General features: G+C 38.6%; 1 protein-coding gene across 2 annotated transcripts in view; it reads left to right on the forward strand.

Annotated features, from left to right (window-relative positions):
• BABAM2 (BRISC and BRCA1 A complex member 2) overlaps positions 1-17,621 on the forward strand; it is a 169,237-nt gene that overhangs the window by 139,907 nt on the left and 11,709 nt on the right. For both annotated transcript variants that reach the window (XM_080342905.1, XM_080342904.1), the window contains one exon: positions 9,984-10,137. In XM_080342905.1, coding sequence (XP_080199031.1) covers positions 9,984-10,137 — 154 coding nt within the window. The remainder of the gene's footprint in view (positions 1-9,983; positions 10,138-17,621) is intronic.

Below are 17,621 nucleotides of genomic sequence, written 5' to 3' on the forward strand. Positions count from 1 at the left end.
ACAGATAATTTTTCTCTAAGGTAATAACTACATTAAAGGTGTGAGATACAGCAATTTGAAAGTTGCTCGTAGTATCAAGTAGAAAGCAAATATTTTGGTTTTAGTCTGGAAGGGAGATGATGAGCATGGGTTTCACAGGGATCAGCCCTTGGTTCAGTACCAGGCAATGCTTTCAGGAAAAAAACAGGGTGATACAGAACACCATATGATTATTAGAGATATGAAATTTCTGGAAATAAGAGCTGCATCAAAGAAAGTTTTTTTTGTTTGATTTGGTTTTGTTTGTTTGTTTTGTGGTTTGTTTTAGTTTGGTTTTTAATCCTTCTTCCCTGTCTCCTTCCTCTTTCTCCCTGATGACAATTACTTTACCACCAAGAAAACTTTCGCTCAGAATGCATATGTATCACAGCAATAGCACGTGAAGGGAACTGCTGCGTGCCTTTTGTCAAACAGATAAATATCATTTACTTTGGTAAAAGATTGGTTTAAAGATTGAGCTGATCACAAAGACACTTAAGTGTCTAGATGATGGAATGCTTAAATTGGGTTTCTGTCTCCGTTGTCACCACTTCCCCTGCCCCATTCAGCAGCAGCCCCGCGTTTTCGCTAGTCCTCCTGTTGCTGATGCTTTTCCTGCAGCAGCCCGTCTTGTTGTCCATAACCCCCCTTGCCAAGTTTAACTCCAGGTGAGCCTTGACGTTCATAACCCAGTCTCTGAATGCTCAGGGAACGTCCACATCTCATGTGCTTCCTTCTTATGTTTTTGTCAGAAGCTCCTCTTTCATTCCTGTAGGCCTCTTGGTTGACTTTCTGCTCATTAGGATAGACCATTCTTGAGTTTGGAGGAGGTATGACAAAGCCCTCTTCTCTCTAGGACCGTTGTCCCATAGGATTCTTCCATGGGAGAAGCAAGATTCCTGAACAACCCAGTGTCTGCTCCCTGAAGCTTAGGGTTGTGATCCTGCTATTTGTCTTGCTTCATCCCCAAATGGAGTATTCACAAGAGAGCACTAAAAATGACAAGTAGTCTAGAAAGCATGGCGTACAAGAATGTGTTCCTCAAATTAGTTCTTTAGGTCATGAAAAGACACTAGAGAGCTAACTGAAAGGTGGCTTCAAGGGCAAAAGGGATAAATTATGACATTTTGTAGTGGGAAGAAGCCATGGGCCTATATTGCAGTAAAGTAGATTATAGTTAAAAAATATTTGAAGTAGCTTAGCTGGCTGGTTGGGTTGGGCAGGATTATGCTGTGTTGTGATTTGAAAGCTGTAAGCCTGTGTGGAGCAGTGCTTGGAAGAACAGGACAGCATGTGTGTCAGCAAAGGGTCCTTCTGTGTCAGCAAAGGCTCCTCTTGACCTGCAGGATAATGTCACACTGATCACAGATGAGAATGAAATAAATTGCTTTCCTTTCAAATCCCAGGCAACGTTTAGAACAGGAAAAATATCTCATTTGCAAGCCTCACAAGCTTAATGAAGTATCAGTGAGAGAAGCCAGTGTTTTTGCACAGCTGCTTTTCAGGTGAAAACATGCTTTTAAAGTCGTCCTGTCCTGCTGGAAAGTAATGTAGAACTTCTCAGCTTTTAGCAGTGCATCTCTGTCCTGGGAAAGCAGGGGAAAAGTTTTTGCCTTTTCTCCGCCAGTAACGTGCTGTGGTCACCAGCCTGTGCCAAGAAAAGGGCACAACTTGCTTTTTACGTCTGTAACAACTGCAACTGTATTTAAAGTGTAAGCTTCAAGCAATTCAGATGGAGCAGATGCAGCTTTTAGTAGCATCAATCTCATCACCACTTAGAGAAGTTACTATAGAAACTGTTACAGCAGAAACAATAAAAGGAAATAAAAACGGAAGGGGGAGGGAACGAAGATCTTTTGAGAATTTGAAGTAAAAATAAAGCTAAATAGATGTCACTAGCTGAAGCTAGTGAGGTAAAAATAAAAAGCCTTTCTCTTAATGAAAATAATCACGGTTAAAGGAACTGGAGGAAGAAAAGACCTGTGAGGCCATGATGGCATTTTTTGGGAGGGTCAGTATAGGATTATGAGACATTCCACAGGATATTTTTAGGAAGTAGTCCAGTCTTGCTGTAGAAGTCCAAAAGAGTATGACTTAGTTGAGGTGGGTGATGACACTGCAAAGCGAGAAGACATTATAAAGCCATTTTTGAGTTAAGTTACATCACTTTTTTTTATGGTCTTTGACCACATTGCTGGAAACTGCTTGAAGAATATCTTGATTTGATCTGTTACTTAGTTCCTCTGCAAGACTAGATGAAGACTTAGATACTCTGTCGCACATGACTGTAACTTAAAGTATTTAAAATAGTTTTGTTGATTTTTTTTTTTAAATGCAGTTTTTATATGAAGAATGGGGTACTTAAAAAGGAAGATACAGGTTACAATAAAGACATGGGATATTTTTACAACTGTATCATCTGCTTATGTTGAAAGAAAATCAAAACAACAGTATTCATCAGTCTAGTTGCCATTGGTGCCTAGAGTGTATTGTAGTTCCCGTTATCAGTGGAATGAGAACCACAAGATACATACAGCAGTGTCATGCAGTGCTCTTCAAATAAAAACAGGTTGTATGCTCTATATTAAAAAAAAAAGCCACCTAACAAACCAAAACAAAGACAACTAAGTGATAAACTTATTCTAGTCTTATTGAAATCCACAAGTAAACAAATCTACTTTCTGTAGGAATAGTTTAATCCATCGCAAGGCATTGTTTCCATTCTTCAGAAATATTTAAGTGCTCTCTGAGAGTCATCACATCAAGGAAGGTGACATACTATTGGTGCAAAATCTTTTTTTATAGATAAAAAGGACAATGAATTCTAACTTCAAATCTAGCCTGGGCTGACAGTAACTGAAAGTTATTCCTGTCCGGTTAAAAGAAGGAGGAAGAAATAAGGAAAAAATATATTAAGCATTCCTTAATGTCACAATGAACATCACCAAAGTTACTGCGAACAGGGCATTTCCCAGGACTTCCAATAAGTGCTGTGAGGTGCCTCGTGTTCTGGGGGAACACATTGAACCTGGGCTAAAGAAAAGGTTTCTCAGCAGTTTTCCTCCTTTCTTGTCCCAGTTAAATTCTTCCTAATGAACTTCTAATATCCTTATCTTCTAAACATCTCAGTGGTTTCCCTTCACATTTTGAAGATTATACTTACTGACAAAGGCCAAGTAGATCTTGTTTTGTTATGAGGATCAATTGTTTTACAAATGCAGTTACAGGACTGGCTCCTTAGTGAGTTCCGTTGCCAGACCCATTTCCCGGTACAAAACAAGAAACTGTATATTTCCTATGTTCAAATACATTGTTATAATCTCAAATATTGCCATTTTTTTACAGTCACATTTCAATGTTTATCTTCCATCCATTAATATTGTACAGTCAGTTTAACTGATGCAGTTAAGAAAAAATGTGGTTGTAATTTTTCATAGTACTTGTATTTTCATAGCATTTCTTTGGAAGTATTTTGCATGTAAGTAATCTTTTGCATTTACTGTCAAAGTGTTGACTTTATCAATGGGGTGGATATTTCCCATAGCAAGGGCAGACCTAAGACCTAATTATTTCGAAACCAGCTGTGTTTACCAACACACCCAAAGTGCCACGAGTGTCTCAGCTAGAATTCCATAAACAGATTTTCATTTGAGATTTGAAATTTTGAAATGTTGATTTCAAAATAACATCTTCCTGCAAAGAACCTGTTTTTCTCCAGAAGGGATGTTAGCCCTAAGAGTATTGAAGAAATTCGAATTCCAAGCCTGTGCTCTATTAAACTGCAGTCTCACACTAATGCCATTGATATGTTGTTTGTCATCCTTGCTCTCTCATTCTTGCAAGGCTATATCACCACGCACCAAAGCAGGATAGCTGTGGCATTTAGTAATTCTGTGTTTTGAGCCAAATTCACCCTTTTTTTTGCCAGCAGAACATAGAATAAAGGCATCCGGCACACCAGAGTTGAAGAAAGATTCACTAGGCCAAATGACCTGAAATCCTGCCCTGCAGAGATTCCTGCCAGCTGCTACAGTCCCCAAAATGCTTGTGCCTGAATCTATTCAGGCTTCTCAGTAGGTGCAGTGACCAGTGTGATCCTAAAAGGCCTTCTGTACTGGAATTTCTGTGTAAAAACTGAAGATAGCTGTTTTCCCTTGGAATTAGGTAAAGATTTTTCACCTATCATACAGACTGTCTGGAACAGCTTTCCCATAGGAGAAGTCATGTCAGAAAATATACTAGAAAAATTCCTTTTTAAATAGAGCTTGATAGATGTGTATGGAGTATTATATAATATGGTATCTCTGTTACCACTAAGTTGCGTTGTAAATGCACACGGGTCTCATCCACATTAACACATCATGAAAGCTGCAGTTCTGCATTTGAGAAACTTTTCAGTTTAGGGCAGTGAGTTCCAATCCTCAAGTTGTTTCTGTCAGCAGTGTGACCTCAGTTGCAAGTAATGGCAGAGAGAATGTGAAATTCAGTAAACTAAAAAAAAAAAACAAGCAAGAATATGATTAATATATACTAATAAGAGACAGTTCTCGAGCCTGGAATACGTTTCCTGTTTCCATTAGTTATTTCGTCAGAAGTACTTGAATGCAGAGTCAGCCCCAAGCCAAAGTTGGATGATAAGTACGGAGTGAGTCAGGGCATTTTGGGAAGAGAACGGACAGTATCAGGCTAAGATTGTTCATTGTTCTCTGGAGATTTGGGTTTGGCACATCTTTCTTGTACCCTTCTTGTTTTTCTGGTGAAGTAATTTAAGCAAAACTTTTCACAAGTCCAGTGATCGTTGCTGCTGAAGTACCAATTATGGCAGTCAACATTCGAAGGACTTGTGTTTGGCTATATAAATGATTGTCTACTGTTAAGTCTCAGAAGAATTGGATCCTACAGGCTGGCACTCAGCATCAGTAGGCAAGTTGACCCTCCTTCCCTCATTCTGTCATTCCTAGTCTGGAATCTGATATCTGCAATCTGATAGCCTCTCAACTCATGAAGGTGCTGTGAAACAATTTTTAAAATACTTTATGGAGCTATCACCATCTCTTGTGATTATTAGAATCATCACATTGAAAAGCTCATGCAGAAATGAATATATTTTTAATCAGAGCAAGGCTTCAGTGTTGTGCAGTAAATAAATGCAGAGGGGTAGAGCCTGTCAGGTGAGGCAAACCAGACTCCTTTGGTCAGCTCTGCCCAGGCTGGGACCTGAACTGGAAAGAATGCTGTGTTTCAAGCATACCAAAGGTTAATAAGATAACCAGTATAGTATCATCCAAGCATTGAAATGGTGGGTCACATCCAGTGAGTAAATGTTGACTTCTGTGAAAACAAATATGTAGATTTGTCCATTGCCTTACAAAGGATGAATAAACGTTTTCTCTAGAATGGCAACAGCATATGGAAAAAATTTCTAAATATTGCCATTGAAGTACTGTGAAATATTTGTATGGGCAGCATGTATTTCAAGCATGGTTTTGTTTTTCCATCTCTCGAGTGCTTAAGGGCAAGGTAAACCTGCCTTTCCTTCTGACCATTTTTCTTCAGAACCCTCATAGCAGCACTAGGATATGCTTTTGTGAAGACATCCCTTTCACATTTCATACCCTGTTGAATAGAACAGTAAGATGGTAAAGATATTACTTGAGTGTAAATAAGACTGTTGAAAGCAACTCTAGTTGTTGACGTAAGCTTAACAAACTAGGTAACCTGTTCCAGATCTCAGTATGGGTGTTCTTTAAGAAAATGAACAATTAAGCCTTACTGATTCATTGCACAGTTTTTTAGTTATGAATGAATCAGGGTTTGGGGTCTAAGATAACTATGTTTTGAATATATGTTTGCATTAGATGCTAAGTTAAGAGAAGTAATTTGTGTGTTACTTCTTGATAGTTTCTTATGTTTCAAAAAGAGAGCAACTTCAACTATTTATAAACTGTAATTAAGTTTCTTTACAACGTGACTCATTCTCAACAGGCAAGTCCTTTTTCTTTTGCTTTCTTATGAACTGTGTGGGAAAATTAGGATTCAATCACTGAAGAGTTTACTCAATGTTTAATTGCCCAAAACAGCCCTCTAAGTTCTGCTCGTGGAGAGCTTTCATGAGGACGTGATTTTCCCTGCGCTATGGCTTTCTAAAACTTGACTTTTAAAAAATTATCTCTAAATAGTAAGATAGGAGGAAGCAGTGTTTTACTGTGGTATTGGCTTCTTTCTCCAGTCGGCTTCTTTGAGCTCCATTTATATTAATAGTGCAATGCTTAGGAAAGCCAAAGTAAGAAATCATCAGGATTAAATTACTCTTGAGTATGGAACTGAATTAGAAAGCTTTATTTTCCTGAATGAGCTAATTGTTTAAATTTTCCAAAGGAAATGTTTCTAATTCTGTGAGAGAAGGGGTAAATGGGACTTCCTCTGACATAATTTTCATTTTAAATCTGAGTTTGACAGCAAGATTTTTAACTTCATAACCAAATATTACTGCTTAACTGCATGACTTGTATAAGCCTGCTAGTTGAAGTGACTCACGTAGATGAAGTTATTTTTAGGGAGATAATTTGCACTGCTTAGAAGAGAGGAAAAAAGGGAGAGAGTCCTACTAAGAGCTAGATCCCTCATAATAGTTTACAGCGCTGGTGAACCCAGCATCCAAGCAAAAGATGACTAAGCAAGGGGTCTATTGGTACTTTCAGGAATTTACAGACGTGAGTCATCGGCTTATTTTCTGCAGACATATCACCAGGGTACTTTGTGAGTCAGCTGTTATTTGGAAATAGTACTTGTGTTCAGCATGAATATGTTTTTGTAGTTCTTGGGTAACTAGCAAGCCAAACTGAAGTGTGCTTTTATAGTTTGCCTAGTTCAGGTGTTGATTTACAGAAGTGGTGCCGTTTCTAACTGTGATGCTTTTTTCATGAAAAGTGTAAATGTTGTCTAGGATATAATTACGCTAATGCTTACCTTTGCCACCTTGCGTGTCCCACAAAGGCAGGTCTGATTTTTTATTAATGTACAGATTGAGAGTCAGATTGCATATATGACCAGGTAAACAGGAAAATTTTATCAACCTATGCAACTATGAGCAGAATTTGACCTTCTATCTTGAAAGCACCTTGTTAGCATTGATTACCAATGGTATTTGCTGATTTTTCATGTACAATAAGACACAACAAATCCAAGCTCTGCATACACTCAAAGTGCTAGTGGATGGGCATCCACTGTGACGGAAGCAAGTTCTTGCCTTCCCTTCCTACTGCTGAAATAATAGCTGGCTACCTTGAGATGCATATAATAACACTTCACAACTCAAGGCTATTTCCTGTTTACTGGTCTTTTAGGTGTGGTTGTGTTCCAGAATTAGGGACAGGTTTTTTTCCTTGGTCTAGGCTCATCTCACATCTCTGTTAAGGAAACACTCTGGTCAGAAAAATGGGAGTTCGGTGATTTTAGGTGAAAGGTAGTGCTAGAAATCAAAGGCAGGTCAAATTTTCCAAAACTCTCCTTGCAGTTCAGGATGATACAGCTATTGGCCAGATGTGGGATGCACAACTTTAAATCTAATTTTATTATCTGGTTTAACGGTTTATAATGTAAGTAATTCCTGAAAATTCCTACGCAGGTTTTGACTATTAAAATGAGGGAATGTTTTCTCTTATATTTTGGTGATAGCAGTGCTGGAAAAATATTTTTTATAAAAGAAAAGCTGCTCATAATGAATGGAAGCATCTCTGTAGTGACGGCAATGTCTAGATTATCCATTTAAACAGTGATTCTAGTGCCAGATACCTTCTCTTAAGTGCAAACCTTTAGTTTTAGGTAACAGGAAGAAAACTGCTGCTGCTTGCCTCCATTACGTAGGCAGAGGTTTTCAAAGGATGGTTGATGAAAATCAGAAATTCTCAAATAAAAAGTTAAATGTAAGGACTGAACTATTACACAAGTATTTTGCTGAAATTCGTTACTTCTTTCACAGAGTGATAAAATACACAAGTACACAAAGTAGCTTTCCTTTAAAGAGCTGGTACTTAAGGAGGAAAAAGATGCACTGGAGGGGCAGAGTTTAAGCACTGAGAGCTGAAGATGTTTCTAATGTTAAAGCAGAGAGCCTGTCTCCTTGGTTCACGCTCTTTTCCAGGGTGAAGTTCTCCAGCAGCTGCAGCACATGCGTTCCACCCACCCGCATGGGGAGGAGACCGCTCGCGCGCTCATAAATGGCCTCGATACGCCAATGTTTTTCAGGGTTGTTATTTAATAATCACATTATAAAGAGGAATTTGACGGAGCAATCTTTGAGTCCAACCTTTGTCACAGTGGTGACCTGCCCTCAAATTAGCAGAACTCTGCCCGTGTCATTAACGCTTAAGTATCTGCTGGAAGCTGCTGCGTGAGCTGAGTCACTCAGACTCTGCGAGTCACCACATGTAGCTCAGACGCCGGGTCCTGAACTGAGAAAATGCTGTTGTCCACGGTGATTAGTTGTATTTTGAGACTGCGGCTGGAGTATCACATTCAGTTCTATGTACTTCATGGCTACAAACAGATTTACTCGTAGAGTTTGCAGGGTCATTTAGGGGAGGAGGAGCTATGGGTTGGCTGGTGCTCATCTGAGTATTCAGACATGATTAGAAGAACTGAAAAATGAAGAGACTGGCAGGACAATTGCATGGGAGCTAGAAAAAGAAAATTCTTGCACCAATATCTGAGTCCATGAGCAGAGGTTTCAAAGGAAGTGCTGGAATCTCTGCTCCATGAAGTGTGTAAAAGTAGAAAATACAGTGCGGTACAAGGCATACTGGGGAGGAGAGCCTGTTCCACCTGAGGGTGGGTTTAGTCCTGTAATGTTCCTTTTGCTGTCTTCAAATTTTGTTTGTACTGATTTTGCCACCTGCTTGGATTCCTACATCAGCTATTACAACCCATTTATTAACTTAGGAGTCTTTCCTTCTCTTGAGAAAGGACTATCAAGTGACAAAGAGAGAATACTGAGAACCCAGGTTTTTGTGAACGAGTTATAATCTTATTAATTTATTTCACTCATTGCTATAATAATAGGAAGAAAATATTTAAGATTTTTAGGGAGTCACGGTTCCATTGCAGTGTTCTTTCATTGTGCAGAATGAAAGTATTGTGATTTGGGGGATAAGAGAAAGTACGGTTGTAGGTGCTTTGTAAATAAAGTCTACGCCTTGAAAAGAAATGCACATTCTTCTGTTAAACTATAAACCCAGCAATGAAAAAGTTAAGTCAAAACCCAGTTTCTGACCATATTATTAACTGTTGTAGACTATTTTATTGTTCTGCTAGACCTAGCTGATCATGAGACAGTGATAAGCAAAGGGAACTAAGAGGTTCTGATTTTTATTTTTAGTGAGATATTTTGGGTATTAATGACTTTGCAGTGTGTTTTTGGATTTGTGGGGGTTTTTTTGTCTAGCAGATGACAGCAAGTTGAGATCTTTTCCAGCTCATGTGACTGAATCTTTCTACATCCTTTATCAAATCATTTATCCACTTAGGTCTTAGACAGCTGTAAAATGAGAATGATAATGCTTTTGATGTCCATAGGGGCACTAAAATGAATTGGCTGAAGCAGATAATGTATTTTGTAAATTTTTGAAAATGAAAATTTCACCCTAAAGGAAAATAACTTATTTTTTCTATAACAAAATAATAGTGGTGTAAACATTATGATTAACATAGAAATACATTAGGTAAGCAGGTTTTTCAATTACATACTTTACAAAAATGTTTTGATAAAGTGTCCCATACAGCAATATGTTGGAATCATTCCTTATAAGAAATACAGAAGTATATTTTAGAAGTAATCATCAATTTTTCATTTTCTGTCACATTTCAGTAGAAATGAATATGTTCCCAGTTTAAAAAAAAAAATAAATAAAAATGGCAATGGTGTGTTTTTGACTCTTTTTCTTTCTTTCTTTTGGTTTTAATTTCAGTTGACCTACCCCTGTATTTTCCTCGAGACCAACCAACCCTAACATTTCAGTCCGTCTACCACTTCACTAACAGTGGCCAGCTCTACTCCCAGGCCCAGAAGAATTACCCATATAGCCCCCGTTGGGATGGCAACGAAATGGCCAAGAGAGCCAAGTAAGTCAGATCGCTTTTTCCTACAGAATATTCCATTTGTTACCCAATCATCTGTCGGTAGAAATTTCGTGGATGTAACTGTACGTTTCCAGCATTATAAAAGCTGAACCTGCTTTCATTCTTATACAGTCTTTGCATTCCCGTATATGAGTACAGACAGATACTTAATTACTCATGCTCATTACATGAGTGCCAGAGGGCTGATCAAAAGAAGGCTGTGTCTGCCAGGCGCTGTACGGGCACAGAGTGGTGACAATCTCTGCTCCAAGGAGCTTCCAATCTGAGCAGACAGGACAGCCCCCAGCCAGAGCCATCTGCATGGGAGCAGTCAGGCAGGGTAACCCCATGGTTCTGTGCAGGGAGGACCCTGGAGGGAAGCACTTCAGAAAGTTACCTGAAAGACTGAATGTCCCTTTTTTTGTTTTTTACTGCTTTTTCTGTTGGCTCGAAGCAGAGAGCCTCAGGCTGTTTCATCTGCAGTCTTTCTGCAAGCCCTCGGTTCAGAAAGGGGAGACACCTCTTCAGCCCGAGCATTCCCTCCAGTTAAAGAGGATAGGACAGCCTCCCCAGAGTGGTTCTGTTGCAAGGGCAAGCTGCCGCAGACAGTGGTGCCCCTTTGCTATGATATTATCCCCATCTTCTAATGAAGCAAAACAGATTCTACCTGAATGGAGCAATATGGGCAACGGCCCCGCTGCCGCATTTCGATTTTACAAAGTGTAAAAATGTTACAACAGCAACAGATTTAAGCAGGCTGATTATCGGTTGTTCAGCACATAAAGGCATCAAACTGCATAAACAATAAGGCATATTGGAATGAATGTTTTGAATGCCAATCAGAAGATTAAATTGAATTAGCAAAGATGCGTAAATAAGAGCCGAATGAAAATAGTTCAAGCTGAGTAAATCAAATGAATGGCATGGTCAGAGACTGATTGTAATTTGGAAAGGATGGAAGCAAACAACAATTGACTGAAGTGTTTACGGATTTTGAAATAATTCAAATTTTATGGAGAACACCAAGTAACATTTGATTTTGGATTTTGATGCATTGTAATATAAATTTTTTGCTAGTATTTGGTTTTACTACCATGCTGTCTAGGAGAGCCATTTCTTGATCACGTATGATTGGTTTTTTTAATGGACTTGTTTCTTTTCTCTAGCAGAATATTAGGAGTATTTAGTTAAAAAAAAAGGAAAAAAAAATTGAAACAATAACTGGAAACATTACTGTGGCTTTTTTATGACCATACTACAAAATGCATTTCTTTGCAGCTGGAAGCTTACAAGTACCTATGTGCTGTCTGCTAAGTGCATTCATTTTTGAGTGGGTGTATACAAATGGACTTCTCTGCTCTGCACTTGAAATTTAGAAGTACTATAACAGTTCTTTCAAAAAGCACTAAATGTGTACACTTACTATCACATGTACTTTTTGTGAGGTTATTCACTCTTATGTTTGAACCTTTGCATTTAAATTTTACACTGGATACGTAATAAGAGAAAGATGATGAGAAGCGGGGGAAGAAAATATGCTACGATGTCTGAAATAACTATCATTGAGCTGCAAAGAGACAGAAGCTGCTCTAGTTAAAAGCGCTTTGCTTGCAGGAACAACTAGTGATTCCTGAGTAGGTACCATAAATAAATCTCTGTCAAGAAAAGTATGATGCTATGATACGTCTTAGCATATTTTAAGAAAGACTGAGTACCTTATGTAAACAGTGCTTAAAATATTTGCTAGGGCTTCTTAGAATAGGTTAGTGGGTTTCAACACAACCAAATACTTTTTCATTCTCCTTTACTGTAGCCATGTCATGAACCAAGTATATGGGAATATAGGTAGATATATAGGAAAGCGTTACAATAAAATATATTAGTTTAAGCACCAAATTAAAATACACCAAATGGATAAAAGATGCAGCCTCTAGGAGCAATGTAATTCTGCTCCGCAGAAGTAAATTTAGCTGTGGATAAATCAGAGACAACTTGTTTGTGTTTCTAAATACTATCTATTAGGTTTTGCTTATATGTAGTCTTTTTCCCTCTTAGCCAAATGCTCTCCCAAGTGCTTGGCATCCTTTGAGACAGAACAGCTCTGTTTATCTTTCTGGCCCTACTGTTCTAGGGCCACAGGATCTCCCACTTGATGTTCTGGTGTCTGACCAAATTCTCCACCCTCATTCTCAGACACTCGAGGGATCAGTTTACACCGTGTTCCTCCCTGTAGCTTAAGACACCACCAAGGACGGCTTTTTCTTGCTCTTGCACCAGCTGGATTCCCCGCCTGTCCAGTTACACGTTGCAACATGTATGCCACCTTGCTTTATAGGATGTAGAAGCACCGCAGAGTCTGAAATACCACCACTCAGAGATTTCCTCATCCTCAGTTCTGGCAAACTCTGCCTCTGTTTTCAGCAAGTCAACACAGCCTGCTTTTTCACAAGCAGAGCTGTCGTGAGTTCATGCCAACGGGACTTTGATTCTGTGCCCAGCCTTCTCCCAGGGCTGGTTTTGTTGCTTTGGTTTGGTGGTGGTTTGGTTTTAGGATTTTTGTTTGTTTGTGGGGTTTGTTTGTTTGTTTTGTTTTCCAAACAGGTGAGCCCATCCAGTCCTTCAGCTGAAGGGCTAAACTTGAAAATCTTGGTATCCTTGCTTATCTTTGTGGCCCTGGAGCAGAGGTAGGCATCTCTTTTGAAGTTAGGACTTAACCCTTTGCTGTAACCTTGAGACAACCAGTAGTAATTATAAGTAGAGGCAAAATTACTCCCCTAAAATACATACATATAGAAGTAGATGGTATACATTCACACTTCCACACATTATCACCTAAATCTAAAAGGCAAATTCTCAAATCGGAGTATCAGTTTAGCAGGATCTTCTTCACTCACAGAGAAAAACTGTTTGTGTTCTTGCTGAAATAATTGGACCAATTTATGCCTGTCTAATAAAAGTCTGCAAAACTGAGTTTATCTTTCTCTGTGCCCTCTTAAGCAGTTTTTAAAATCATCTGGCTCCTTTGAGGCCTGCTGAGATTCCTTGCTGGGAGATAGCATCTGGTAGCTGAAGGTTGCTGTTGTCTTAGCCCAGGGATTGCCCTCTGGCTTGGTTTAATTCTAAGGGACGAATCAAGTCTTGATTAAATAATATGAATCCAAGTGCATCCGGATTGCTTGTTTCTCAACTAAACTCAAAATTTTAACCTCTTCCTCCAGCTAGAAACAGGGAAGCAAAAAATATTAAAATCTTCTTTCAAGCTGCCATAATGCCTTTTCCTCTCAGTTTGCATCTCAGGCTTTGCCTTTCTTAGATCATTTATTTATATGTCTGTGGCCTCCTGCGTAAGCGACTTCTCCAAAAGATTTGGTCCTAAAATACAATAGCAAGCCTAAGAAAATACAGTAAATTATGGAAAGTTAGCAGCCTTGTTTGTGGTGTACGTGTGAAATAAAACATCTCTGTGTGGTTTCCATGGGAAAGCTCTCTTGTTTTTTGCTTAAATAGGCATTCAAGTGTACATAAATGGAGTCTTTAAAGAACATGCAGACTCTGAGCCTGGGGTTTTATGAAAGAATACTGTAAATAAAGCTTGTTTGTTCACACAAATTAAGTTCAGTTCTCAAATGCACTCTGGCCCAGTTTCTGTCTGACCCAGCGCTGCTCTGTAGACTTAGGTTAAACTTCAGGGAGAGCAAGTCAGGACTCAGTTTACTCTTTTATCCTACATAAATCCACCTACTCATCATTAAAAATAGGAGGATGGAAAACTGGTATCACAATAAAAGGTTGTTCCGAGGGTTCATGTTCTTTTTTTTTCAAAGTGGCTGATAAAACTGGTTTCTGAATAACATCATGGTCCTTGGCCGTTCACGGGTGTTTGCTGAATGTGGTGTTAATTTTACATATCCCTCAGGGCTCTGTAAGGGTGAAAGCTTAAAAGGGCTCGAGTGCTCTCAACTGTATATTGGCTGTTGCTCTGCCATAAGGTCAAGTGCAATTTAAGATCATATGCAGATGCGTCTTGTGTGAACTACAGCAGCAGCTCCCGCTTGTGCTGGGCGCAAGAGTCCTGTGATCAGAAAGTGTCAGGTTGCTATTTGGCTGAAATGGTTGCTTTAACCTTTTGTCTTCCCTGGTAAGGAGAGGAAATGCATCCTGTGGGTCTAATTAAAGTATATTTAGGGGGAAAAAAAAAAAAAAAGAGAGGGGCAAGTGTTGCTGTTTAAACAAACTCAGTTGTAATATGGCAAAGACTTGCTGTTGTATTTAGTAAATTTTGAGTGCCCTAATGATTTGGGGTTTATTTTATTTTGACGTTAACCAGTTTTTCAACTCGTCTATTTTTTTATTATTAAGTCAGAATTATTTAACATTTCAGGAACAATGTCTGTTACTACATTTTGAATTCTTTTAAAGTAACAGGTTTCTCTCTTTCCTTGAAACTTTTGTTTTCCACCATTGCTACTTGGAATCCCATGATAATGTTTACATGTGAACATTGCACCTCTTTATAATCTTCTCTCCTTGATAGGTGTAATTCAGGTAATAACTAATTTGTTATTACTTGGTTTCTATTTCAGTATTTTTGCTGCTTGTTTGTAAAAGTAGCAAATTTTATTGTCCTGTATTGTGTGATTTTCTTGCACATTAGGCATCTTGAAAGTGTAGATTTCAAAAAAAACCCAACTTGTTTGCATTTACATGTACTCTCCTCACGAAGTTTTCTGACCATCTTTGGCTCTGTTGCGTGTTACCTTAAACTTAGAAAGACATTTAGGAAAATGAGAGCAGGCCACAGAAGCAGAAAACATCGAGACGTGGGGATTCCTTAGGCGTGTGTATGTTTGTTGGAACGTGTGCCAGGCTCAGATGATTCTTTCTGGAGAAGAGCAGTGGGGTAGGTACAAACTATGGGGCGAGCTGTTGAGCTGGGTCACTTGTTTAACTTTGTTTTTCGATAATCTCACATCAGAAACTGAACAAAACTGATTTTCTTGCCTGAAATCAAGTAAGAGTGACATTTTGTTGCCACTGGTGGGCTCTTTTTCACAAGACAAAAGGGCCAGTACACTGTAACAGCCATAGCAAGAAGAGATGTGATGACCCAGCTGTGTGAAGCTTACAAAGAATTTAGTTCAATTTTATAGACCATTAAATCAAAACTCTTACTTTCTGTGGGACTGTGATGTAATCAGATTAATACATAAAAAATAGAAAGGCAACTAGAAAAAAAATATTTTGTTAAAATACGTAATGATTGTATTTGTCCTTGTAAAATGTTCTGCAGTTGATTTACCAGCATACCTTAATAACAAAATTATTTTGATTGTAAGCTACAATAGGCAAAGTAGAAATGGCTTTTAATTAGAATTTTCTGAGGATATTATTTTATTTTGACATTGTTCCTCTGCATCCACTACAGAGTACAGTGCATACATATGATAGTCGCACTTCTTGAGTCATATTTTTCATGTACTTTTCTTTAAATGTCTCTTTGGATAATTAAGTCTGACTCTTAAGTTATGGTATGTTAGCTTCTGACAGGTGCCTGCCAGGGATCTTCAGTGCTGTCATGCATTATGTGGATTTCAGCCAAGACAGAAGGGCCTGGGTATTTGTTTCTGGTCACTTCTCATTAAAGCTTTGACTGTGGGAAAAGAAAAACAACGATTTAAATATGAGGCGTATAGGTGCTATAGGAAGTGCCTGGAAATAAAATGTTAGGCAACTAGTTTTTCTCTGGTTTTATGAAGACATTATGTATCTGTGTGAACTGTACATACCTGCATTTCGATATATAGTAAATATTCTTTCTGCAAAAAAAAAGGATTCTCATGTATTGAAAGAGAAATGCACAGAAGACGTTGGAGGAGTTGGCTTGATAGAAATAGAATATAATAGCACTTTGCTGGAAGACAACTGCTTTATAGGAATGAAAGACTAGAATTTAATGTAGGTGGCTTTTAGATAACCACGGTTGGGTGTTGTTCTGGAAATACTTTGAACTGTCTGATTTGGCTTCATTAGAGAACTCCATTATACGAGTGTCAAAGCTGTTGGATCTCTATTAGAGCAGAGAATTGTCATTAGGAACTGATGCAAAAAAATGTCCTCCCTTGCTTGACTGAAAAGGGTGGAGAGAAGTAAGTGGTTTTGGAAGGAGCTGAGGTTTAATAACCCAGAGAAATACAGTTATTTGGTCAATTGCAGAATAAAGTCCTAGGTAAAAACAGTAGGTGAGCTCCATGGTCTCGTTCTTTGGTTACTATTTGTAGTTGCTGTGTTAAACATAAAGAACAGTCATACTAGGTCAAACTCGACAATCATTTAGCCCAATATCATGTCTCTATCAATAGGCAGTAGCTGATGCCTGTGGAAGAGCATGGCAGAGCGTATTTTCCTGGCATGTTCTACCATCCTCAAGGATTTCTATATCCCAGATTAGTCTCTGTCTAATAGCCCTACTTAGCTTTTCTTCTGTTTGCTTTTTCAACCCACATCATAACATCACAAAAATTATGTGGAAAGAGATTGCACAGAGAACGTGTGATGTGAAGAACAAGCTTTGTGGGCTTTTTGCCCTCCTACCTCCTGCTGGCTCTAGTTGTTACTCCCTAGCTCTTGTATGAAAAGAGGCAGCCAATGATTAATCCCTGCTGAACCTCTTCATGTCTCTTCTGTCACCTTTTCTTCTGCTCTGCTCACTCCTTCCTCCTACAAAGCCTTTCTATGTTTCTAATCACTCTTGTCCTGCTTCTTTATCCCTTTATTTATATCCTATTCTTTCTGAGACAGGAAACGGCATGTTACTCATCATACGCTCACCATGCATTTGTATGGTGATGTAGTGATCTTGTCTGGTTTACTCTTTACTCTGGCTCTAATAATGTGCGATTTGGTTTTCCACGTACAACTGAAGGTTGCACTGACTAAAATGTCACCAAAATCTCCTTGCTGTCTGTTTTTTCAGAGCCTGTATTGTTTGTGTGAGTAAATTTACGTCTTCCTCACATATCTCCCTTTCATGCTTATCCATATTGACTTTTCACCTGGTAAGTTATCTCCCAGTCTCTCAGTGCTGGAAGAACCATCTGCAGTTCCTTATAATTGTGTCTCATTTTTCCTTCCCGTTAGCAAACTTCGCCATCTTCTTTTGCTCACTTTTGCAGTTCATGTAGGAATATGTTGAACAACATGGGTCAAAACACCCATTTCTGTGTATTTCTCAGATTGCTTCACCCTAATAGCACTCATCATTCATTCCTGTCTTTTTTTGTCTTATGTTGAACCGCTGTTTATCCACTCATGGATCATTTTTCCTGCTATGGTAATTCAGTTTTTTAAAAGCCTTTGAAAAACCTTCCCAAATCCCTGTAGGAAAGTTGAGCAGTGTGTGTCACTTGAATTTATCTTGTCCATATGGTTTCGGTACCTTAAAAAAAATAAGAGATTTGTGAAGCCCAAGTTTGAATCCTACCCAATGT

This window comes from Nesoenas mayeri, assembly GCF_963082525.1.
Source record: "Nesoenas mayeri genome assembly, chromosome: 3".
NCBI lineage: Eukaryota > Metazoa > Chordata > Aves > Columbiformes > Columbidae > Nesoenas > Nesoenas mayeri.